This window comes from Haliaeetus albicilla, chromosome 8 (genome assembly GCF_947461875.1).
Source record: "Haliaeetus albicilla chromosome 8, bHalAlb1.1, whole genome shotgun sequence".
NCBI classification, from domain to species: domain Eukaryota; kingdom Metazoa; phylum Chordata; class Aves; order Accipitriformes; family Accipitridae; genus Haliaeetus; species Haliaeetus albicilla.
Genome location: NC_091490.1, coordinates 6,563,990 through 6,585,753, shown reverse-complemented (window position 1 = coordinate 6,585,753; position 21,764 = coordinate 6,563,990). Strand labels below are relative to the sequence as shown.

The 21,764-nt window shown below is 39.9% G+C and overlaps 1 protein-coding gene across 9 annotated transcripts in view; it reads right to left on the bottom strand.

The window, feature by feature from the left end:
* GLIS1 (GLIS family zinc finger 1) overlaps window positions 1–21,764 on the bottom strand; it is a 208,247-nt gene that overhangs the window by 15,052 nt on the left and 171,431 nt on the right. For 7 of the 9 annotated variants that reach the window (XM_069788702.1, XM_069788701.1, XM_069788696.1 and 4 more), the window contains 2 exons: window positions 20,651–20,783; window positions 11,966–12,116 (listed from right to left, as the gene is read on the bottom strand). In XM_069788702.1, coding sequence (XP_069644803.1) covers window positions 11,966–12,116; window positions 20,651–20,783 — 284 coding nt within the window. The remainder of the gene's footprint in view (window positions 1–11,965; window positions 12,117–20,650; window positions 20,784–21,764) is intronic. The other 2 variants (XM_069788698.1, XM_069788697.1) reach the window with 1 other exon arrangement.

The following is a 21,764-nucleotide window of genomic DNA, read 5'->3' as shown; positions in this document are numbered from 1 at the left end:
CTACCTCCTCTGCATGAAGAGATTTTCATACAGTTGAGCAGGTCACCGTAAAATCTACTGCGTTCTGCTCAGTCTCTCCCAAACAGGGAACTTAACATGTTTCCCATAAGTTAAGGCAGAGTTTTTAGCTAGGAAAGAGCTTTGCTCAGCAGAAAAGTCTGGCTATATTAGCACAAGTGGCCAACATGGGGATTTGTCTCCTTAAAATATTCATCACAATGCCTACAGCTCGAGCTGGTCCCTAAAATATTACTTTGTGTGTGTGTATGCACGTGTGAATGTGCTCTGGCACGCTCAAGGAGAGTTTTTTCATCAGCTAACTGTCCAGTTCCCAGTGCCGTGTTTTTAATTCTCTCCTGAATATTTGCCTACTAATTAGGTTGCTGTGATACTCGGGTTGTTAAAAGAGAGGAGGAATCATTCCTGATACAAGTTAAATAGATAATGCATTAGCAACAGAAAAGAGTTTAAAAGGAGATGCCTTCTATGTGGAAGAACAAACACTAAACTACTTACACCAGCAGCTCAGCTGGATACATTAAAAATTCCCAGGCAGTAGCTCAGGCATATATGTTTCAATAACTAATAGCCTGGACATTTCCTGTTAATACTCACAGCTTGCTTTGGTTTGGATATTAATAATAAATATATACCATATATTTCACCTTAATTGTAACTTGTATAATTCAGTAAATTTGCAGGTCCTTTTGGGGCCTTTTAATATATATCTCTGCCTATATATAGCTATAGGGAGAGAGATATAAATAAATACTCTTACACATGTAAAAAAAGTCCTTATCCTTTCTTAATTCTTTAAATTTGAGGGCTCCTGGCTATACGGAATATTTCTGCTTAGGAGCATAAATCTTTTTGCTAGGTCCCTAATCTTGTGACAAAGCTAAGAAGAATCAATTGTTCTTACAGATTGCTTGCACTGCTGATATAGTCTGACTGTTGCTAGAATCTACTCTGTCTTACAAGGATGCTTGATGGTAAAACACTTAGTAACTCAAACAACAAATTAACCCACTGTCAGGCTTTTACTACTCCATTATCAGAAACCCTGTGTCCCTTATGTGAAAGGTAACCTGTTAACCATGCATTTACCTTATTCCTAGCCGTTATCTGCTACAGACACCAATGAAGTTACTAGCAAGCCCTCTCTGAATCCATACAGAGAGGCATGCACCAGAGGAGTCTACATTCCTTACACATGTTGACTGGTTTTGAACTTACAGTATCTTTTGGGAACAGCAGCACTGCAGGAATAATGTGCAACTTTCTTGAGCAGTGATAATAACAGAAGGGGAACTACACAGTTGGATGCAGTAAGAATCTACTTATTAATGACCATATATTACACAGTGGTAAAACCAGTTCAGTTTTGATGTATTAAGTTATTGTAGGAGTTAAAAACAGCTGAAGATATACTAGAATACTAAGACAGGGTTTTCTTACAAAGTAAAACTGCTAAAACTAGAAGCATGCCACTGAAAGAAGAGAATTTAAAATGCAGTTTTTCAGATTACAAGGGTGCAGTGGAGAAGCCAGCCTCCTCTCCACCCTGTCCAAGACACAGAAGCACAGGGCATGCACCACAGAGAGAAGCAGGTCAGCTTAAAACAAAAGGAACATTTTGCTCACACAGCATGCCCTGGCCTGTGGCATTCATAGCCACAGGAAATCACAGAATCAAACAAAATACCTAGTTTTTTAAAAAGGGACTGAATAATTTAATGGCCAAAACCAACATTTCCATGCTAAGTGAGGGGTAATCAAATCTTGTGCTTCAGGATGTAAACTGATCACCCAAGGATGCAGAGAGGAATTCTCTCTCTTCACTCATCATACAACTTCATACAATTGACCAGGTATTGCGGGTTTTTTTCAAATGCCCTTTGAAGCACCATCTGTAGGATGGCGCTGAAGACATAATACTAGTCTTGAGGGACCTATGATTTCAGGTGGAATTGCAGAGCTAATGCATTCCTCTCCTGAGGAAGCATCAGTAGACAATTAAGTAAAAGGACTAATCAGAAAAATCTTGTTCATGTAATACCTTCATCCACACAACCAACAGAAAACTATTGGAAGAAATGATCCTAACTCAGTAACATACGTTGTCTATGATACTGCGCACATTGCTGCACCATGCTAAACACTGTCTTAAAATACTCAGCTTCACAGCCCTTCCTAAGGGAAGCTGTTGAAGTCAGGTGGGATACTACCCATGAAGCGTCATTAAATCAAGTGTTGGACAACGAGCCAATTCTTCACCTCTACTGCAAAGCATGTCACTCACATCAATGGGAATACTCAGAAATCTTCATTTTAACAGAAGGATTTTTTAAAAAAGAAAATTAAGTCAAAACATCAAAGATATTAATCTGTCTTCTCTCTCATTTAATAAAGTGCATACCTTTAGGAATCACAAACAGAAATCCCAGTAAGACTTTCACATAAATTTTCTTGTGATTGTGTTTTAACAATATATTTTGGATGGTGAAAGTTCATATTAAACTGTAAGTAAGGCCTATGTGAGGGAACTATCTAGGTATGCCATGAGCTAGCAGCGAACTATAGAAAAGACATCTAATAGGCTACAAGTATGTTTTAGAATTATTTATCCTGCCCTCGCTTTCAGCCTCCCAATGTAGGCAGTGGTGTATAAGAATTTGTGTATTTTCACAATGCACACCAAGTGTCTTGTTCCAATATTACTGCAACATAAAGAACCACAAAATACATATCACCATTGATTTTTCTGAGCTTTCTGTCAAGATGTCTAGATGTATGTTTTCTATATTCATCCACAGTACTTAGTCTGAGTAAGAAACAGATTTACACTTTGCTTTAGCCAGTCTTTGTTCACTAACAGTTTCTGGACAAATTAACACAGAGTAAAAAATTGTAAAGCCAGATTTTGAGCTGGTTTAACATGAGCTTTTTCATGATCTAGTTGATCATCTCCTGACTGCCAAAAACTACACACAGTGTACTTAATTAGAAAATATTGAATGGAATTGAAAATTGAAAAATAATGAAAATATATTCAAACTAAGATTCTTGAATAGTAAGTGGGAACAAAGTGTAACCGCAAAATAGAAATATCTAAAATAGGGATGTTTCCAATATGAAAACTGTCTGGGTCTTTTTTTTTTGTGTGATGTGATGGCTTGATTGGCAGATTCCTCAGCTAGACAAAGAACCTCAACCCATATCCCATTGAGTTCAGTGGAAACAGGACCAAGTCCAGACTGAAAAACATCTGTCCTTTATCTCAAATAATTTTTTGTATATTTTGGGTTATAAGAACATTCTGTAATACAGTTCTCATGCACAGCATATCGCCATATCAAACAATCTTGACTTTGAGAATTATGTTTAAGTCATATTAATATGAAGAAAAGTATATAATAAAGCACCAGAGTAAGAAGCACAAAGCAAAGAAGCTCCATGTTTTATCTTAAGTGACTCGTACAGTATTGCAGCTAGTTACAAAACCTGAGATTTTCCATGAAACCAGGTTCTACCATAAAATCCAGCATGCCAACCATTTCATTCATAAAATCTCTCCCCCAGGCATTATAGTTACTTATATTGTGAGAAAGTCCAATTCAGTTCCAGGACCAGGAGATTTTTTTTTTTAGTGGAAAAAAAAAGTTAACACTGATTTTCATCTCTTCCCATAATATTAAAAATGATGTGTAAAGCTCTGCTAATCTGGTCTCTGGATAGCGCCCAATCTCTTGCCACGTGTTTCTGTTCTGGGTCTTGCCCTACGGGAATTTCTGTCAGCACATGCTCAGGAAACAGTTATACCGTTCACTTTTTTTTTTTTTTTAAGACGGACTCTATCTGAAGTTTGGTGAACCTTTGCACTAATCACTGCCAGGTGCCTCTGGCTACGTTTCTGGAATGCAAGGAATCTTTTCCTTCTCTCCCTCTTTCTCCCCTTCTCCTCTTCCCCCCGCTCTCCCTGATATATAATAAATCCTTCAATGCAGATCACCTTGCTGGGCATCATTGCGTTTTATTACCCTTTTCTATAAACAACGAGCAAACAAGTTACTGGGCTGTGACACACTGCCCTTCTTACAAGGCCTCAGTCTCTGCTCTGTGACTGCAAGATACGACACTGTGTTTCTGTTTTTCTCTCTTCTCGGTGTGCTTGTTGTCAGCTTGAGAAGGTGGCTGCTGTTAAGAGACTTGGGCTGTATTCCTGGCTCTGCTACTAATGCAGCGTGTGACATACCTCTGTGTGTAACATCTTTAAAGTATGACTGAGGCAATGTCAGCCTTTTCCTAGCTTCTAGATAAATACAAGATACTATTTTTCATTCACAATACTGCCTTGGTGTCCTGGTTTTGGCTGGGATAGAGTTAATTTTCTTTCTGGTAGCTGGTATAGCATTGTGTTTTGGATTTAGTATGAGAAGAATGTTGATAACACACTGATGTTTTCAGTTGTTGCTAAGTAGTGTTTAGACTAAGTCAAGGATTTTTTAGCTTCTCATGCCCAGCCAGCAAGAAGGCTGGAGGGGCACAAGAAGTTGGGAGGGGACACAGCCAGGGCAGCTGACCCAAACTGGCCAAAGGGATATTCCATACCATGTGATGTCATGCCCAGCATATAAACTGGAGGGAGGGAGTTGGCCTGGGGTGGGGGATCGCTGCTCGGGAACTAACTGGGCATCAGTCAGCGAGTGGTCAGCAATTGCATTGTGCATCACTTGTTTTGTATATTCCAATCTTTTTATTATTATTACTGTAATTTTATTATTGTTATTATTATCATTATTAGTTTCTTCTTTTCTGTTCTATTAAACTGTTCTTATCTCAACCCACGAGTTTTACTTTTCTTTTATTCTCTTCCGCATCCCACCAGGTTGAGGGGGGGAGTGAGCAAGCAGCTGCGTGGTGCTTAGCTGCTGGCTGGGGTTAAACCACGACACTTGGATTGCTTGAATCCAGTTCTGCATCTTCACCCACCCGCACTCTGAGCAGCGTCAATTGCCCGTACAATGAGTGCAGGAGCTAGTTATAATGAGTAAGAGGGGACTTCGTAAACATTATGGAGAACACTATCCATGGGACCTTTAATGTGACTGAAGAGTCTTAGGTCATTTAATTGCTTTAGAATATTTTTAATAATACCAGTAACAGTGATATCTTTTCTGGTACACTCAAAAGCTTTCTGTGTGGGCCTATCTCTTCAGGTACAGAGTGACTTATTGAAATACTCACAATCTCTTCTAACAAATACATATGCAAGTCTCAGTTGGGTGTAAAACATAACTCTGTATTTTGTAATGCATGTCATTACCTATACAAACTCACACATAAACACAAACACGTTTTTTTCTATGTTAAATGAGTATCTCTACAATTGTTCTGACCCGATAATGTGCAATTTCTGCAGAGCAGTTAATCATAGCGATCATTATGGGAACTGTGCTCATCTAAAAGATGTTTTTATTTAGAATAATGTTGAATAGTCTTTGAAATTAAGCTGCTGAACCACTACAGGGGAAGCTGCTACACATAAGGGAAATTTGAAAACTTACTCTTGCTAACAATCTAGCAGGAAAATATATTTCAAAAGTGAAAAAAATCCTTACTAATGTGGTCAAAGAAGTATCAAAACTTATTTAAATAAAGAGCACTGCCATAGGTTCAAGTGGTTGCCCGGAAGTCAGTTACAAAGATATGCAATCAAACACAGATATTGTCTATTCAATATTATCTGGCACGTACTGCATGCTTGACGGATCTCTCTTATTATAGTCATTTAAGATCATTATTCCCTGCAAGTATGCAGCAAGATGCTTCCAGGTGCAGGTAGATTCTGTACAGGTAGCTGATGTCTGCTTTCTTCAAGTTTACAGTCTAAAAGGCACTATACCCAATCGTGGGAGATGTTAAGGTAACTTAATCATTTGTTATACCATGATAAATTATTGTGTTTGGCATATATGGTTTACACCTAACTGCAGAAGTTTTGCTTAAAAAGCAAAACAAAATTTAAAAAAAAGGAACAGAAAAACAATCAGCTGTACAGATGTTAAGTGTAAATTTAACTAGAGATAAAACCAGTAATGGCTAAAATCATTAATATAATGCAGAAGACCAGTAGTTGAATCCTTCTTAAATGCTTTCTAGGTTACTCTGACCAACTCCTTTAACCTCCCACCTTCTGTAACTCTCTTATTTCTTACGCTAAGATAGTTTTGTTACAGTGTCACTTCTGGGCAGGCAACATAGGCTTACTATGAGATGCACTTGATGAAGGCTCTCTAATGAATGTCAATCCAGCCCTTTTAGAAACAGAAATGAAATACATGCCCACCTATTTCTGCTGCTGGCCAAACAATATTTTACCCCATGATCAAGCACTAAGTTATTCTTAACCATGTATTGTTGAACTAAGCCTATGCTAATGCTAATTTTGCTTTAAGGGGGGGGAAAACTGTATAAGCCTATCTGGACATGATTATAAATGAATTCTGATCACATTTTCTACAATGAGATAAATGACTTGGGATTTGAAACCAGATGCTTTTAATTACTGATTTTCTTTGTTACATGAACCTCAGCTCCGCACCTGTACATTGTTCTTTCTTTGGACAGATGTACTGATGCCCCTTTTGCGTGCTCAGATCCATAACACTGAGATAAATTATGATGGGTTCTTGGCTTCCTCCATTGAAAATGTTTTCAGCTGTCAGAGATATCTGTTTCTTGTTATTGGTTTTAGTGCTTTTGAAAGAAAGACTAAAACACTGACTTGTGTATTCTATTATAAATGAAGAGTATTCTCCAGTGGAATCCACAATGAATGAGTGATGTATCTCCTTGGTCCTAGGAACTGTTATAAAAACTGTGTAGGTATTTAGCTCTCCAGAGTACTTCTAGAGAGTAAAAGTTTGTTTCCTATAAGGATTCTAGCAACATGCCAGTTCCTAATCAATTTATTTATGTGAGTTCACAAACTTAAAGATTAATAAAAATTAGACATAAGTAGTTAAGACACCTAATTGTCTCTTAAAGTAATGAGAATTAGGTACACAAAGGTATTTTCCTACCTGGCCTGGATTCTGGCAGTTCAAGGAGATAACATAATGTATCAAAATGAATCTCCCTCATTTCTTTTACTTGTTTGGGGGCGATTTCTTAAATCTTATCCTAGAAAGACCCATGCTCCAGAAAACCAGCTGCTTGCAAACAACAGTGAAACTCTTACAGTCACAATTTGAGTCTGGTCCCATCTGATGAGCAAGCACCCACCAGACCCTTCATATGCCATCATCATCTACCAGCAAAGCTGAAGCCAAAACCAGTCCCACAGAGCAGAGATGTGGGGTTGTTGGAGGGTGCTTTCTCCGAGCTCACTGAGAGCAGGTAGGGGGGCTGGCCCAGATTCTTCTTTGAAATGGAGGCACCTGACAGGGTCCTGGCAATGTATGTAACAGGGCTGAAACATGGGTAGGAGCTGGCTTACAGTCTCTTATTGCCAAAGTATAACATGGTAGCCGTACACATACAAATCTACCACACAAGATTTTAATCTGCATATTTGGTTTCAACCTTAAAAATATCAGGAATTTCAAATCTGGTGTTCCCTGGTTGAGCAAGAAGGGAGGCTCTGTGTACCTTGTGTTACTTTATGTAAAGAGAAATGAAGGACTAAATTTTTAACAGAGAACTCTTTACATTTAAGTATTTCTGTGCTATTTGAATTAACAGGTGCTAAGAAGCAAGCAAACAAAAATTCTGATGTTTAAGCAGCCTGATTAAAATGTCTCTTTTCACTTGATTGTTTTTAAGTCCTGTTTCTTGTGATTTTGGTATGGGTAAGTGGCTCTTCAGGGGGGTCTGGAACATAGTTTGAACTGGTTGCAGTTAGCTGGTGAGAAGCCCGGGCAAAAGAGAGTTGTGTAAGCTCCTTCCTCTAACCTTGATTACTTAATCCTTTATATTAAAGGCTCACAAGGTTGGATTCAGAGTTCTCATTAATCATCACCTATGGACATCACAGATGTCTTAATCCCACTAGTTCTTCATTTACTGTTGTGTTTACAGAGCAGAAATGACCTAAATTACCACAGGAATATAAAAAAATAGTTTCACTTTCCTTTCCCTTGGAGACACATCACCTTCCCAATAAAGTTATTATTTGTCAGTACCCCCAGCTTCTTCTGAGAACATAAGTGCTGTTTGTTATGGGTGACACAAGTGACAGAGGGCCTCAGAGTCACATATAGAGGGACCGTGTTCACATCCTACAAAGTGACCTTGTTAGGTCATTAAGCTAAATTGGTGCAAATCCCTAACTTGGTGCCACCACTCAAACTCACTTAACTTTAGTCATATCAGTTTCATTTAAGCTGATAATTTATCAAACTAAATATTCTAAACTGGAATTTACAGAGATAGTTTACAAATGAAACTAAGTACATTTTTAGATGACTTAGATAATAACAGCTAAAAAAATAGTAGAAAGAAAGCCAAGTGCAACATTGACCTAAGATTTAATACTAAAAGCTGTTTTTCTGTCTTCATTCTGCCACAAATCAAAATAGACTATTTTTGCAATGGGCAAAATGAAACCGAGTTAGACATACATGGCATATGCTACAAGAAATGCTAAAACAAACCTTTGCTACCTGAAATAAAAAATAAATATATATTTAAACCTGAATCATGACAAGCCCACTTTCTGGATGGCAAAATATTTCTCAGTCACACACTTTTAGTTTAATTAATATCAATATAAGTAAAATTTTTTGGTCTAGCATACACTTCATACTAGAATTTGAAAAAATACTCTCCATCCTGTATAAAGCCAGTATAAATACATTTGGTAATGAAGTCAGATTTCGTTAGAACATTTTCAAGTGAATTAGATAATTTTGTCAAACTATTTAAATGTCTTAGCGAACCATTTGGGAAAATTGACTGCTGCACTTGGTATTGACTTTGGCAAAGGATGGTGTAACACAGGGCTTTTTTAAAAAAGAAAAGAAAAAGCCTTTAAATCAAATTCTGAATCTTATGTCAAACTTGAGTAGACTATTTGTACTCTGCCTCATGTAGTTTTTGGCATCTTGAATATTTGATGACTCAGTAATTAGATTTCTTGATCGTAATCATTTGGTTCATTCCACAAACTTAAACTATGCAATCCAGTCTTGTCATCGTACTGATTCACAGTATAGAAATTCTTCGCATTTACTTAAACATGAATGCTGAGACAGCTGACAAATGAGGCAAAACATTATATGTGTGCCAGAAAGCTGGAGAAGTTAATATGAAGAAAGGTAGTGTTAGGTGTTTCTTTCCTATTGTAAACCATATATATTTTATGTGAGTAATGGCATACTGCTACGAACTGGCAAAGGTGTAACAGTTCTATAATTCAGTGGCTCCAAGCATTCGGTTATTAAGTGATTTTGCCCAGTTAAATGGATGAGTGCTTTAAACAAAACTGTGCTAAATGAAATTCAAGGACTATTAGTTCACACTAAGTTTCTGTACTTGCAATGAAAATGTCATGTTTGGGCTTTATTTCAGCAGTCAATAATATAAGCATAAACAATTAAATACAGCAAAAGGATCTTGGACTGGGCATGACAATGCTGAGTGCAGATAATTTTGAGTTTAGAAAATGGTACTTGAGATGCTGAAAAATTCCAAGTAATTATGTCATGAAACTAGATTCCCTGTTTTAAAATAACTATTCAAAACCACATTCCACTCTCCATTTCCTGATGTTTGGTTCATGGTTAGAAATCTGTTATCATCTCACTCTTACATATTAACTGTGATGTTTCTGCAAAGACTTTACATTACTGAGGTGTATAAGCACTGATAATCAATCAGCACTGTTGTCTCCTCTGAGAAAGAATACCTATTCCACTAGAACTGAAAAGAGCAGAGACAATTCTGATGTAAACTTTGGCCTAAGCAAATGATCACAATGTCTGTAGAAGGAGCTCTGTGAGAAACTCAGCTCACTCAGCATGGTGTTTCTCCTGAAAGAGAAGTGTCATACTCTGGAATGGAGACACGAGGGGCAGCAGGGAGAATTCATCTGGGAGCTTCAGACCCCTCAAATTGGAAAAATGCCTGTTGCCCTCATTCTGGTCAAGTCTTTGCTTTCATTTCTTATTAACAGTACCAAAACGTGAAGTGCCTTAGAAACAAATCCACCTTCCTGACAGCCTGTTAAATCCTTCCCATAGTATATTTTTAGTTTATTTCACTCTTGGTTGGGATTTTTTGTCTTAACTCCCCTAAGAAGCCCATCCTAGAGCCAACTCAAAGAGGAAACAGCTTAGCAGCACACTGGGCAGCAGTGAGAGGAAGGGATCCTACTCCCCCAGGCTCAAGTAGTCCCATCCTGCAGGGAAAGAATAGCTTGTGGATTACCTTCATTTTGGACTGTCTGTCTCCACTCCTGTTTGTGCTCACTGCCTTCTCTGCTACAGAAAACTTCCTATTTATCTGGTATAACTTCCCCCTAAATCAGCATGCCCAATGCCTCCTTCTTGGCCATGACTCTGCCATGGGCATGAGCCTGCCAACAGGAAACAGGAGTTCAGGAATGTGGGTGGCGGGGCAGGGAAGGAGAAGGGTTGGGCACAGGCATCTGATGTGACAGGGACAGGAGAAGTCTATTCCTATGACAGGCAGATATGCATCATACATTGAGAGGGGGCACTGGTACCTGCTGCTGGCATAGGTCAGAAGAGATGCCTGAAGGAGGAACTGGGTATAGAAACTAAGCTTGTTACAGCATTCATCCCCCAATTAAGAAAAAAAATGGAGTAATTTGTTCCTAATTTAATTTCCTCAATCAGATTGTTCTTCACCTACTCCAGATGTATTCTCCTTACTGTGCCCTTTCCATGCCACAAACACTCTTGCCTTCTGCCCTTTTGCTTAAAGCACACAATTAAAAACCTTGCGGGCTTTCCTTTCACCCTATAAAAGAAGCGATGGGTCAGTCACTGGACTAGGATGGAAAAACTCCACATTCAATTGCTGTATTTTCTAAAGAACCCCAACATATTTTTAGGGGAAAAAAAAAATCTCTTAATCTCTGTATCCCAAGTTCTCATCAGTAAAGCAAAATCAGAGTCCCCTCCCTGTCCAAAGTTCTGGGAAGAAAAACTGTAGAGTTTGATGTTTAATTTGCATGAGCCTAGGAACAAAAAAAAAAATCTGAGCAAAAAGATTAGAGCAGAATTCTGTGGCTTGCAGAGATTCTTTACTGTTGAGAAGGTGTTATGAGATCCTTGAGCAAGCAGTGCTTTAGAAGTATCAGATACTGTAGCAATGCAATGCAATCCATACTGTAGCAATGCAATCTATACAATCAGTGTGACAATATACTCTTCCCTGATTAGGATCTTACTGGTTAATGCCTGCTGCTGAGAGATGTATTATGGAAAATCTTATCAGAGAGCAAGGAAGCGAGAAAGCCTGCTGCTCTGACACGAACTAAGTCTTACTAAGGCAAACACTGCCTTATTCCTGAGTGAGTCAGAGTTTGGGGTTTTACCCTTTGAGAGATTTCTCATTGTAGCTGAGAAAAGTTCTCTTTACTTATCCAAACCTACAAAACGTCACCAAGGAAGAACTAAAAAAAAAAAAAAATTAAAATCTAAATGCAATTGCATGCTATGAAGAAAAAAAATCTTAGTGTGTTTTGTTGAAGACAAGGACAAGGCCCTGAGCAGCCTGATAGTAATGTCAAAGTTTGCCCTGCTTTGCGCAGGGGATGGACAACATGACCTTCTGAGGTCCCTTCAAAACTAAATTATTCTATGATTCTAAAACAAACAAAATGCTTAGTTTGGGCCAGTGTTTTTCATTTGAACAGCATCTATGCAAAGTAAAATAAACAATTAATCATTCATTATCATGCCAGACAGAGGCCAAGCATATTTCACACACATACCCTTCCCTGGCACTCTCCAGCGGTGACTGATGGTGATGTGGACTGGAAAGGGTAGAGTCAAGCGGATGGTGTCTTGAAGGGATGTCATGAGAAGATGGCAATATACCTGGTGAGGGACCGTTATGGTTAGCGCTGGAACCACTGTACATGCCTGTGAACACACATCATTTTGCAAAATAAAATAAGCAAGGAAAGAAGCATCCAAGGAAGTCCTTGAGAGTCCCCAACTCCTTCCCTATCCCCCAACCCGACCCTGAGACAAAACACACAGCAGCTCACTTCTGTTGGGGGAGGAGACATACTGCCAGGGGGAGTCACTTACTCAGAGACCCAGTACGTTAGTGAATGCTGCTGTGCTTGGAACAGCACTCAAAGCTGTATCAAGGTATTTTGACACATGCTTGTCTCCTCTCCAACCCTCTCAGATGGTCCGTTTCTTCCTCGCTGTGACTGCAGACCTGTAAGCACTCCTCCTAGCAGCTGGCAGGACTTGGCAGGACTCTCACCCTGCCTTCACCATAGTTCTGAGTGAGAACTGACAGTGCTCATTGTTTGCAGAATGATGGAGCTCATATTGACAGCAGAGTTGTACATAATACCTTACCAACACCACATTAGACACTGAACTCAATGCACTGTGTTTGTGTAAGGGGGACCAGGATTTGGTTTTTTTTCGTTGTTAATTTAAAACTTTTAAATTTGACTTCCAATTAGTATGCTGCTGGACATCCTAGACCATTTAAAAATATCACATATTGATACAAATGAAACCCAAATAAATTAAATGCAGAGTGAGGAGACATTTTTAATGAGACCATGAAAACAAAAGGTTTACTAGTACGCAGAGGTACCGAAGGAGTGTCAATGTTCCATTTTTTTTAGGACTCTTGCTACTCTCCTCTACGATGGCAGTAAGGAACCAAGAGTCAAGTGTCTATCATGCCCTCAAGCACATACTTTGTTGAGGAAGCTTTGTCCAGGACTCTTGAATTAAGATGCTGCTATTAAGTTTTTTCTTACAGTCTCCCTTCTAAAGAGTAAGCCATGCACTAAGACAGTCTAGCCTATCTAGGGGTCAGGGTCTTGACACTGACTTTTGGCATGAAGGCTGCACTGAGGGCAGGCGTCTGCAATAAGGGGAGACTGCAGAACTGCTTGCTGCCTGGCGTTATGAACACTGTTTGCAAGTGCCACCCTATGGTAGGGGGAAAAAAGGACTGGCTCCTAGTAAGTGCAATTCTTGGAAAAGTCTAGTTCTTCCTTTCTTAGTTCCTCTGCCCTTCTCCTCCTCTCCTTAAAGTTTGCCTACAACACATCTCCGAGTTTTGGCTCACCAAGGCAAACCTCCCAGGGATCTACACACAGAGAAGGACTAGAGCAGCCACTGTACTCTGAAGGCTGTGGGGAGCAAATGAAGTTTGCCAGCTCCCACAATGTCCAGCTGCAGCACAGAAGACCCCACACCTGCCTCTGAGGCCTAGTTTCTTTGCCTTCTCTCCTCCTGTAGCATTCACCTTTCCTCTCCCACTCATTGTGTGCAGAGCTACACATTCAGGAATACAGAGCTGCGTGTCAGCTATGCTTGGACGTGTCCCATTGTCACTGACAGGATTCTGGATGGCACTCCTCCCGAGCCCTCCGAGTGACATGGAACAAGCAGAAAACATCACGAAAATCTGGAGCCGTGGGGAATGTGTGACAGCCCTCTGAGCGCATAAGGCATGGCTGAATGTCAGCATCTGTTTCTGTGCAATTGAAGAGCAGAACCACTAAGGCAAGATTCCAGCCACCTTTGTCAGGGACTTCAGATGAGTCAAAAACCTCTCATGAACAATGAGTCCTCAGCTGTTGACAGATCTAAAGCAACAAAAATGAACCACATCATCTCTGTCTCCCACTAGACAGAACATTTGTCAACCAGCCAGTGAAACCAACTTGCTTTCTGCATTGAAAGCCAGACAGAAGGGGCTTTAAGAAGTCAGATGTTCCCAGGTGATGCTAGGATTTATTTGTCAAAGCCTCTCCTAATAACAGTAAGTCAGTAGCTAGGATGCTACACTGTGAAAATGTTGTTTTTCTACTGGTGGCTTCAGTCCATTTTATAATACAATAGTTTCCACTTCCCCCAAATCCTTACTGTTCATACATTCATTATCAATCAGGCTTGGCAGATGAGCCAAATACCAATTTGACCTTGACTGTACAGTGTCATTTCACACTTCAGCTGTATTTCCTACAACATGCAGTTCAGTTATATTGGCAGCACAGCCTGGAGGAAACTGCTGAACCTAAAAAGAGATGTTTATGCTCTCTAAGTCTAGCAGACTATTACTGGTCAATACTCGCCCAACAAGCTCAAACACCCTCAAAAGGTAGTTTTAGCAGTGTGGTGGCCAGTAAACACACTCAAATGTTTTATCTTACAATCCCACCCCTGAACAGTTCATGAATGTTTGAGAGGTCTCTCGTGGCCCCTTCCATACTGTCTCAGCTGCTGAGGATAGTTCAACTCTTTGCTTGAGGTAGATGAGAAAGAGTAGTAGAGTACCTACAATCAGCTTGTGCCTCTAGAGAAGCAAGAAAATGTTGAAAAAAACCACCCCACACACTGTATGTCCAGGAGGTGACTCCTGCATGATCCCATGCACTCAAAGCCACCCCATTAGAAAACTGAATGAAACCAGAATCCCTGTCACCCTGAGTTTCTGCCATGCCCAACCACTATGCAGAGGAGCTTACCCAGCTGTGGAACTACTAGGGTGGACAGCCATTGCCCACTCTTGGGCTTGAAAAGATGTATTGCTGTGGATCTCCTCTCCTATTTAAAGTAGGGCTTCTCCCATCCACCCTAAGTTTATCCATCTTTTGACTTACTGATCACACCTTCTCTGGAAAAGGCCCCTGCTTGGAGCACGTGTGTGCGGAGGCTTGTAGGGTTTGTTCATCAGTGAGTTTTCCTTCTCCTACATCTTTATTTACCACAACGCCCTCACTCATGCTCAGTTTGACACGTGCCATCGCTCGTCCCCCCGATCCCCCTTCTACACCACAGCTTGTGCTGCCTCACCCCAGAAGCTGCTGACTCCCCTTGCGATGACACCCCCTCTCCACGGCATTGCTAGATCAGCAGCCCACCGCAACATCGGCTGAAGCACGTCAGGGCAAGCCCAGCTGTCCCCATATCCTCTGTGACACTTTGACAAATGTGGCGCTACACGTGTGCTGCCTGCTGCCAAGCAGCATGTGTCACAGCTGAGCCCTGCCTGCTTTTCCCACAGTGGGAACACTAATTTTGGGTGCCACTCTCTGGTATCCAGCTGCCAGTATTCATGAAACTTGTCAGAACGCAATTATCTCTGAGGCGTTTGTCAAATGTGGTTGAGCTTGGCTAATGGATTTTAAAAAATACTGTGGGGAGGGGGACTGACACAGATGTGGACGGAGAGGCGAGCAAATGATTACATAAGCCTTGCTTCCTAAGGAAATGAGACTAAATCCACAGTCCCGATTTGTACAGCGTGTATCCCTCAGACACAGGGCTACTGGGAGGAATGGGGGGAGCTGCGCAAGGCTGCTCTGGTGTCAGACACGGTGACGTGTGCTCCTGGGCCTGGTGGTGAGGCTCTGAGACTGCACAGCCTACCATTTGGATGAGGGCTGCATCCACCCCTGAAGCTTCTGGGTAGCGAGAAAGCCAAAACACGAGCCAACGTAGACAAAGAATCGACCCTATTGTTCACTTGCTTCGCTTGCATGGGTTGTCTGCCTGTAATTAAGAGTACTTCGAGGGCCATGTGGCACACACAATGGAAGATGGGATTTACTACAAGATTCCGTGTGAGTCTGCAATGAGACATTAGTCATTTCTGTTGAGTCACTGAGAACCAAATTGGGACTTATTTAAAGTTAAAAGTTATTTATCTTACACAGTGCAAAACAAGGGCGCTCCAACAGAACATTAACTTTACTTTCTTCAGAGGGACAGACCTTCCTCTGGCCATGGGCACTGTGCAGGGTGTACTATACTAGGCACTATGAATGCTGTCAGCCATTTATGCTGCTACCGGAATTCATTCTGACTGTAAAAGTTTTTATGTGCATATTTTTATTCCAGACTTAAGACACTCAAAGTTTGGAGCTGCTGTCACTCTGATTCCATGACTACCTAATGGTATGTTCATGGGTGTTAAGCCCAAAGATGGTGCTTTTAAAAGGAAATATTGGCAGTGGCAGTTTTTCAGGGGAGAGCAAACTGCCTTGTTCAGGGAAGCAGGAGGTATCTGCAGATATGAGAGTGTGTAAGGTCCTTCCCACTGGCCAGCCCTAACAGAAAGGGAGAGTTGTTTGAGGGGAGAGAAATGCTCCCTTTGCTGCATGGATCCTTGCCCAGGAAACTACGTGCCTCTACAACGGAAGAAGTCAAAGGGGGAAGGGCAGTTGCTATTCCAGCCTCAGTATAACTTTCAATACTTCTAAAGTTTCACTTCTTTTACAGTTTTTCTTCCTTCTTTTCAGCAGCAAGCTATAATATTCTGAGTACCTGAAGTCACACAGAAGCCTTTGGAGCTGTTATGAATGACTACTCCTGCAAGTGCAACCCACTACAGGACTGTGCACCTTGGGGCTCTTCATGCATTGACCATCTTAGCTTGTAAATATATGTCATCAATCAATATTTTAAATGGCTTGGCCTTTAACCTCAACATCTGTTGCCAAAACAGTACTCTGAGCATCTGTGACTAGCAGCTTTCCCCCCCACCCCCAGCTTTATGCTAACTGAGAGCAGCAAAACAATAATAAAACATGCCCAGAGAAAATGCCTGAGTGGAATTACCTAAATGGAGACACTTCCTTTGCAGCGAGAGCAATACGAGCTTTTGGGCACAGCTAGAGTTGAATGTGTGCAGCCATGAAGCATCTTAGTTATGAGGAAGAAAAAAGGAGGAAGATCTAAGCAAACAATGGGTTCCTCTGACTGCAAAACATTCTTTTGCTCACTGTCTTACCCAGTCCTAAGCACAAACCTGCTTTGAAGTCGGACACAAGGGATGGGAGCTTTTTAAATATTTCATTTTTTCTGTGATTGGCTTTCATCCCTGACATATTTAAAATGTGCTTTAACTTGGAGAAAGGCAAAACTGAAACTCTCCAGGAATCCAAGTGATCCCTAAATCCCAGAGCTCTGCACATCAATAATGTGGTTTCTTTGGGGGGGGAAAAAAAAAAAAAAAAGGAAAAAAGAAAAAACCCAAACTCCAAACAAAAACCCAAACCATGAACATTTGCATATTTTCAAGTAGATTCAAGAGGACATCATATACTGTTTATCCATACATATCCTATACAGAGTATTATAGCTGATTTCTCCAGAAAGATTACCTCTTGTGTATTTGAAAGACCAAATGTGCAATCATTGCAGACTATAGGTGGCAGCAGGAATGTCCTTATGCTTTAATTCTGTAAGGATCAGCACTTTAGCTTATATGCCCTAAATAATGACAGTGGAACAGTTTTGCCTATGGAATTGTACTACACATAGTATGAAGCAACTTGTTTCACTGTAAATCAAAATTTGAAAGACTGTTTTATTTTCCCTGGCACTTTTTCATGCTGTGCATGTGATAGGGTCTCATACGGGGTGACCCGATGGAACTATCAGGGAAGATTTACTAGGTTTTTTTACAACATCCTGATGATGGATTGATATAATCAGCAAAGAAATCATATCAGAGAAAGCCAGTATTATTGATAGACAAAATCCTTAATTTCACAAGAGGTTCTCAGAAATGACACTGAGAGGTTACAGATGGTCTGTTTATCTGTAAGCTAATAACTTTTTTCCTGTTTTATTGTTGTCACTTGAAATCTGAGGCTATTTCTGAGGTTCTCAAGTACAGCTTGTTCTGAGGGAAATATCACTGGTCTTTCCTGTCCTGCCTGAAAGCAAGAGGCCAAGCCATGCCTCAAACTATGCCAGACTGTCAAGGGTGGAGAGCAGAGGCCACGTGCTGCCCTCACAGATCTTAAGAATGAAGACAACAAAGGCAGAGAATGGACATAATCCCCCCAAGTCCTTCCAGCTTTCTGCCACTTTTTGAGGAGCCACATATAAACCGTGAGTGCAGACTCCCAGGGGAACAATGTTAGAATGATGGGTTATTTCCCTTTCTACTCCATTCTGTTCACCAGTTGCATTCCAACATTTTAGTGCAACTTGAACTAGAAAGGAGAACAGATGTCAAGCAGGATAAATTTTTTTGTTTTTATTTTTAAGATTTGGAGTGAGGAAAAAAAAGCAGGAGATTCTTGCCCAGGTAATTTTTAGTAATTTATTACTTTGCTCTTACAAAGCAAAATATATTAATAAAGTGTATCAGCTCTTCCCTTGGTGCAGGGGAACTAGCACGAGGCATTTCTGTTTTCTAATCCCAGTTTACCGTTGGATTTCTCTAAGCCTCAACAGAAACAAGCTAGGGTTTGTCTGGAAAGCTTGTACTGAGTTACTATATCAATTTAAAACATATTTAGTAATACCAAGTCAAGCCTCTCCTCCACAGTGGAATTGAAAGAGGATAAAGTGCATCTTAAATCAAGATAGATTAATTTAGCTCTAAGCTAAATCATTTTATAAATAATTTTGGATTTTAATAGCACTGAACATTTTCTAATATTGACCAAGTTTGAAAGTAAAATCTTCAACAATGGCATCCCTCCCTTTTTGTGTCTCACCTCGGCTCTGCTCTGCAATCCCAAGACTTCCTCCTATGAGGAAAGGCTGAGAGAGTTGGGGTTGTTCAGCCTTAAGAAGAGAAGGCTCCAGGGAGACCTTATTGTGGCCTTTCAATACTTAAAGGGGGCTTACAAGAAAGACAGAGACAGACTTTTTAATAGGGCCTCTAGCAATAGGACAAGGGGTAATGGTTTTAAACTAAAAAGAGGGTAGATTCACACTAGATATAAGGAAGACATTTTTTATGATGAGGGTGGTGAAGCACTGGAACAAGTTGCCCAGAGAGGCTGTGGATGCCCCATCCCTGGAAACATTCAAGGTCAAGTTGGAAGGGGCTCTGAGTAACCTGATCTAGTTGAAGATGTCCCTGCTCCTTGCAGGGGGGTTGGACTAGATGACCTCTAAAGGTCCCTTCCAACCCAAACCATTCTATGATTCAAACTGTCCTCTGCTCTTAGGCATAACATGTGATATACCAGACTCCACATTCCTGCCCAAAATTAGGAACAGACTGTCCAAAACTGCATTTAGTTTGCATTATTATTTAAACAATTATAGAACAAAAAAGTGATGAATATCTGTTACATTTTTTTTCTGGAGATTCTCTCCAGACCATACAAAGTGCTAGATATAAAATGTTGCCATATATCCATCCCATTTCTAATAGCAGCTGCCATTAAAAAATGAATAAGATGTTGGGATGCATCTGGAACATGACAGAATGACACAAGAAAATGCAACAATGACAGCTTATAAATCAAGTGAATGGTGTAATATGGAATTTTGTGCATAGTATTGGTTATCTCACCCCAAAATGAATATTACAGAGTTAGAGAAGTTTCAAAGGCAGTAATATGAACTTCTCCAAAAGTAGGTTCCACCAAACCAGAGCAAGTAAGAGTCTATGTGCATATTCTTCTCATTGAACGTCATCTAAAAGTTGGACATGCAAAATTAAGCAAGGAAAGTATTTTTTCAAAAAAGTGTAGGCTTTGCAACTCACTAATACATGATGTTGCTGAAGCCAAGAATAAAATAAAAAAACAACATTAGAAAAAGGGCTAAATAGTTACATGGACAGAAAGAGATTTGAGAGTGAAAACAGCTAAGCGAAAGGTTCCCCACTCTAATCTCTAGAATCAGTGGAGGGATACGGGTGCCTTCACAGGGTGAGGCAGAATACAGTTAAACTGGCAGCCTTTGAGAGTTCCTCTTTCTCTCTGCTGGCTAAACCTGAGATTGCTACATCCCTGATTCAGGATCCTCTGCTGAGGTTGTAAACCTAGATCTTATTTGCAGCAGAAGGGAACGGAAGCATCTTTTTCTCTTCCTATAAAATGTATATAGAACAGTCTAAGGCCCCTGAAAGGGGCCAGCTCTTGTTCAAACCACAAGAAAGAAAGAAAAGACAGACAAGAAAGAATGAAAGAAAGATTAAATACTAGAAAAGATAATTAAAACAACACGTTTGACATTTCAAATTCAAGCTTTTGCTCCATTCATACATCACCATATTATCTGTTATAATCACACAGTGCACGATAATACACAGCCTCATCAACTTTTCTGCAGCTCCTGAAAAGCTGGAAAACCTTATTGTTGCGTGCCTTTGTCTTTGCTAGAGCACTCCTTTGGCTTTAGCAAAGCTCATGCACCTGCGTTCTGCTGAAGCCAAGGCAAACTTTTTAAAAGAGAACAAATGGATAGAGGCTGACTTTCAGCAGGGCTGCTGCCCCCTTCACATGAAATTGGTAGAAGCTATTTGGCTGACTAGCTCTGAAAAAAAAAGTCAGGCCTTAGCAAACAACTCACAAAGTTATTTGATTTTATTTGGTGGCTTGGTGTTGGGTTATTTTTCATCTTCCATACTGGCAAATCAGACCCATAAGCTTTTCTGTTTTAAAACCTGTATTATATGACATATTTAGCACCATACTTATTAGAAGTATTCTTACCTGTAATTAAATCATGATGACCTACAGATCTACCACATTTCCCATCCAAAATGTGTTGTGAAGATGTGTGGAGTTGTTGTATAGCTAAGCATTCACTTAGTACATCTTGTTCGATATCAGTACATGAATTTAGCTACAAGAGGAGGATAAAACAAACATTTTATTTCAAATTAAACCAAATGACTTTGAATTAAATTCATATGTCTCTTTGCTTAAACACTATGTATAGAAGGAAGGAACAAAATGTCATTCTTAGGAACTTGGTGTAATTAAGGATGTATCTATTATTTGGTATTCTTAATTAGAGATAACTTTGGTTTTCTTAAGCACACAAGTGAAGTATGCTAATCTTAAAGCAACAACAGTTTGCTTCAGAAAATAATGTGCCCTGTGTTTCTTCAAACCTTCCTGAGTAATTTAACTGCATATTTTCAGGTTTTCTGTAGTTTCTTGGGTTCTGTGGCAAAAGGATTGCATCACCTTGTAGCTGTGACACTTGGAAAGACATTTGATAGGGAAAGAAAAGCATTTGTGCTTATCAGATTAGAACTGGTGGAATAATACGCTGTCAGTAATGTGTAAGAGGTATCACCAATATGTCAGCTGCTCTCCATGTAAATTAAAGCTCTGGCAAAAGTGTCTGAAGCAAACTCTTGAAAACCACAATGTCGATCATATTAAAAACAGCAGGAGAGGAGAATTAAGAAAGAAAAGCATTTCTAATTCTCTTTCAAACATGCTGATGTTGCCAAGCTTTTGTCATAATATAGTGCTCACATTACACAAACAGCCATCATATTCTATAGCCATTAATAAATAGTTACTGTCTTTACATTTACAGTTTTGCATACCGATCTCCCCTGGGTTTGGTTATTCTAAATAAAAGGTCCAGGCAAACCTATTTAGAATTCTTCTATACAGCCATTTGTTGGTTGAAGATAAACATCTAACATTTGGATCACAAAGTGCATCTGCAGCCAATTAAACTTAAACTACTACTAAATTAACAGCTAACTTTCTCCTATTTTGTTCTTGTAAAGCCTTGCAGAATAATCAAATATTACCACTGCATTCACCTTCTAGGGTTGAACTAAATATTCAGGATTCCTTTGAT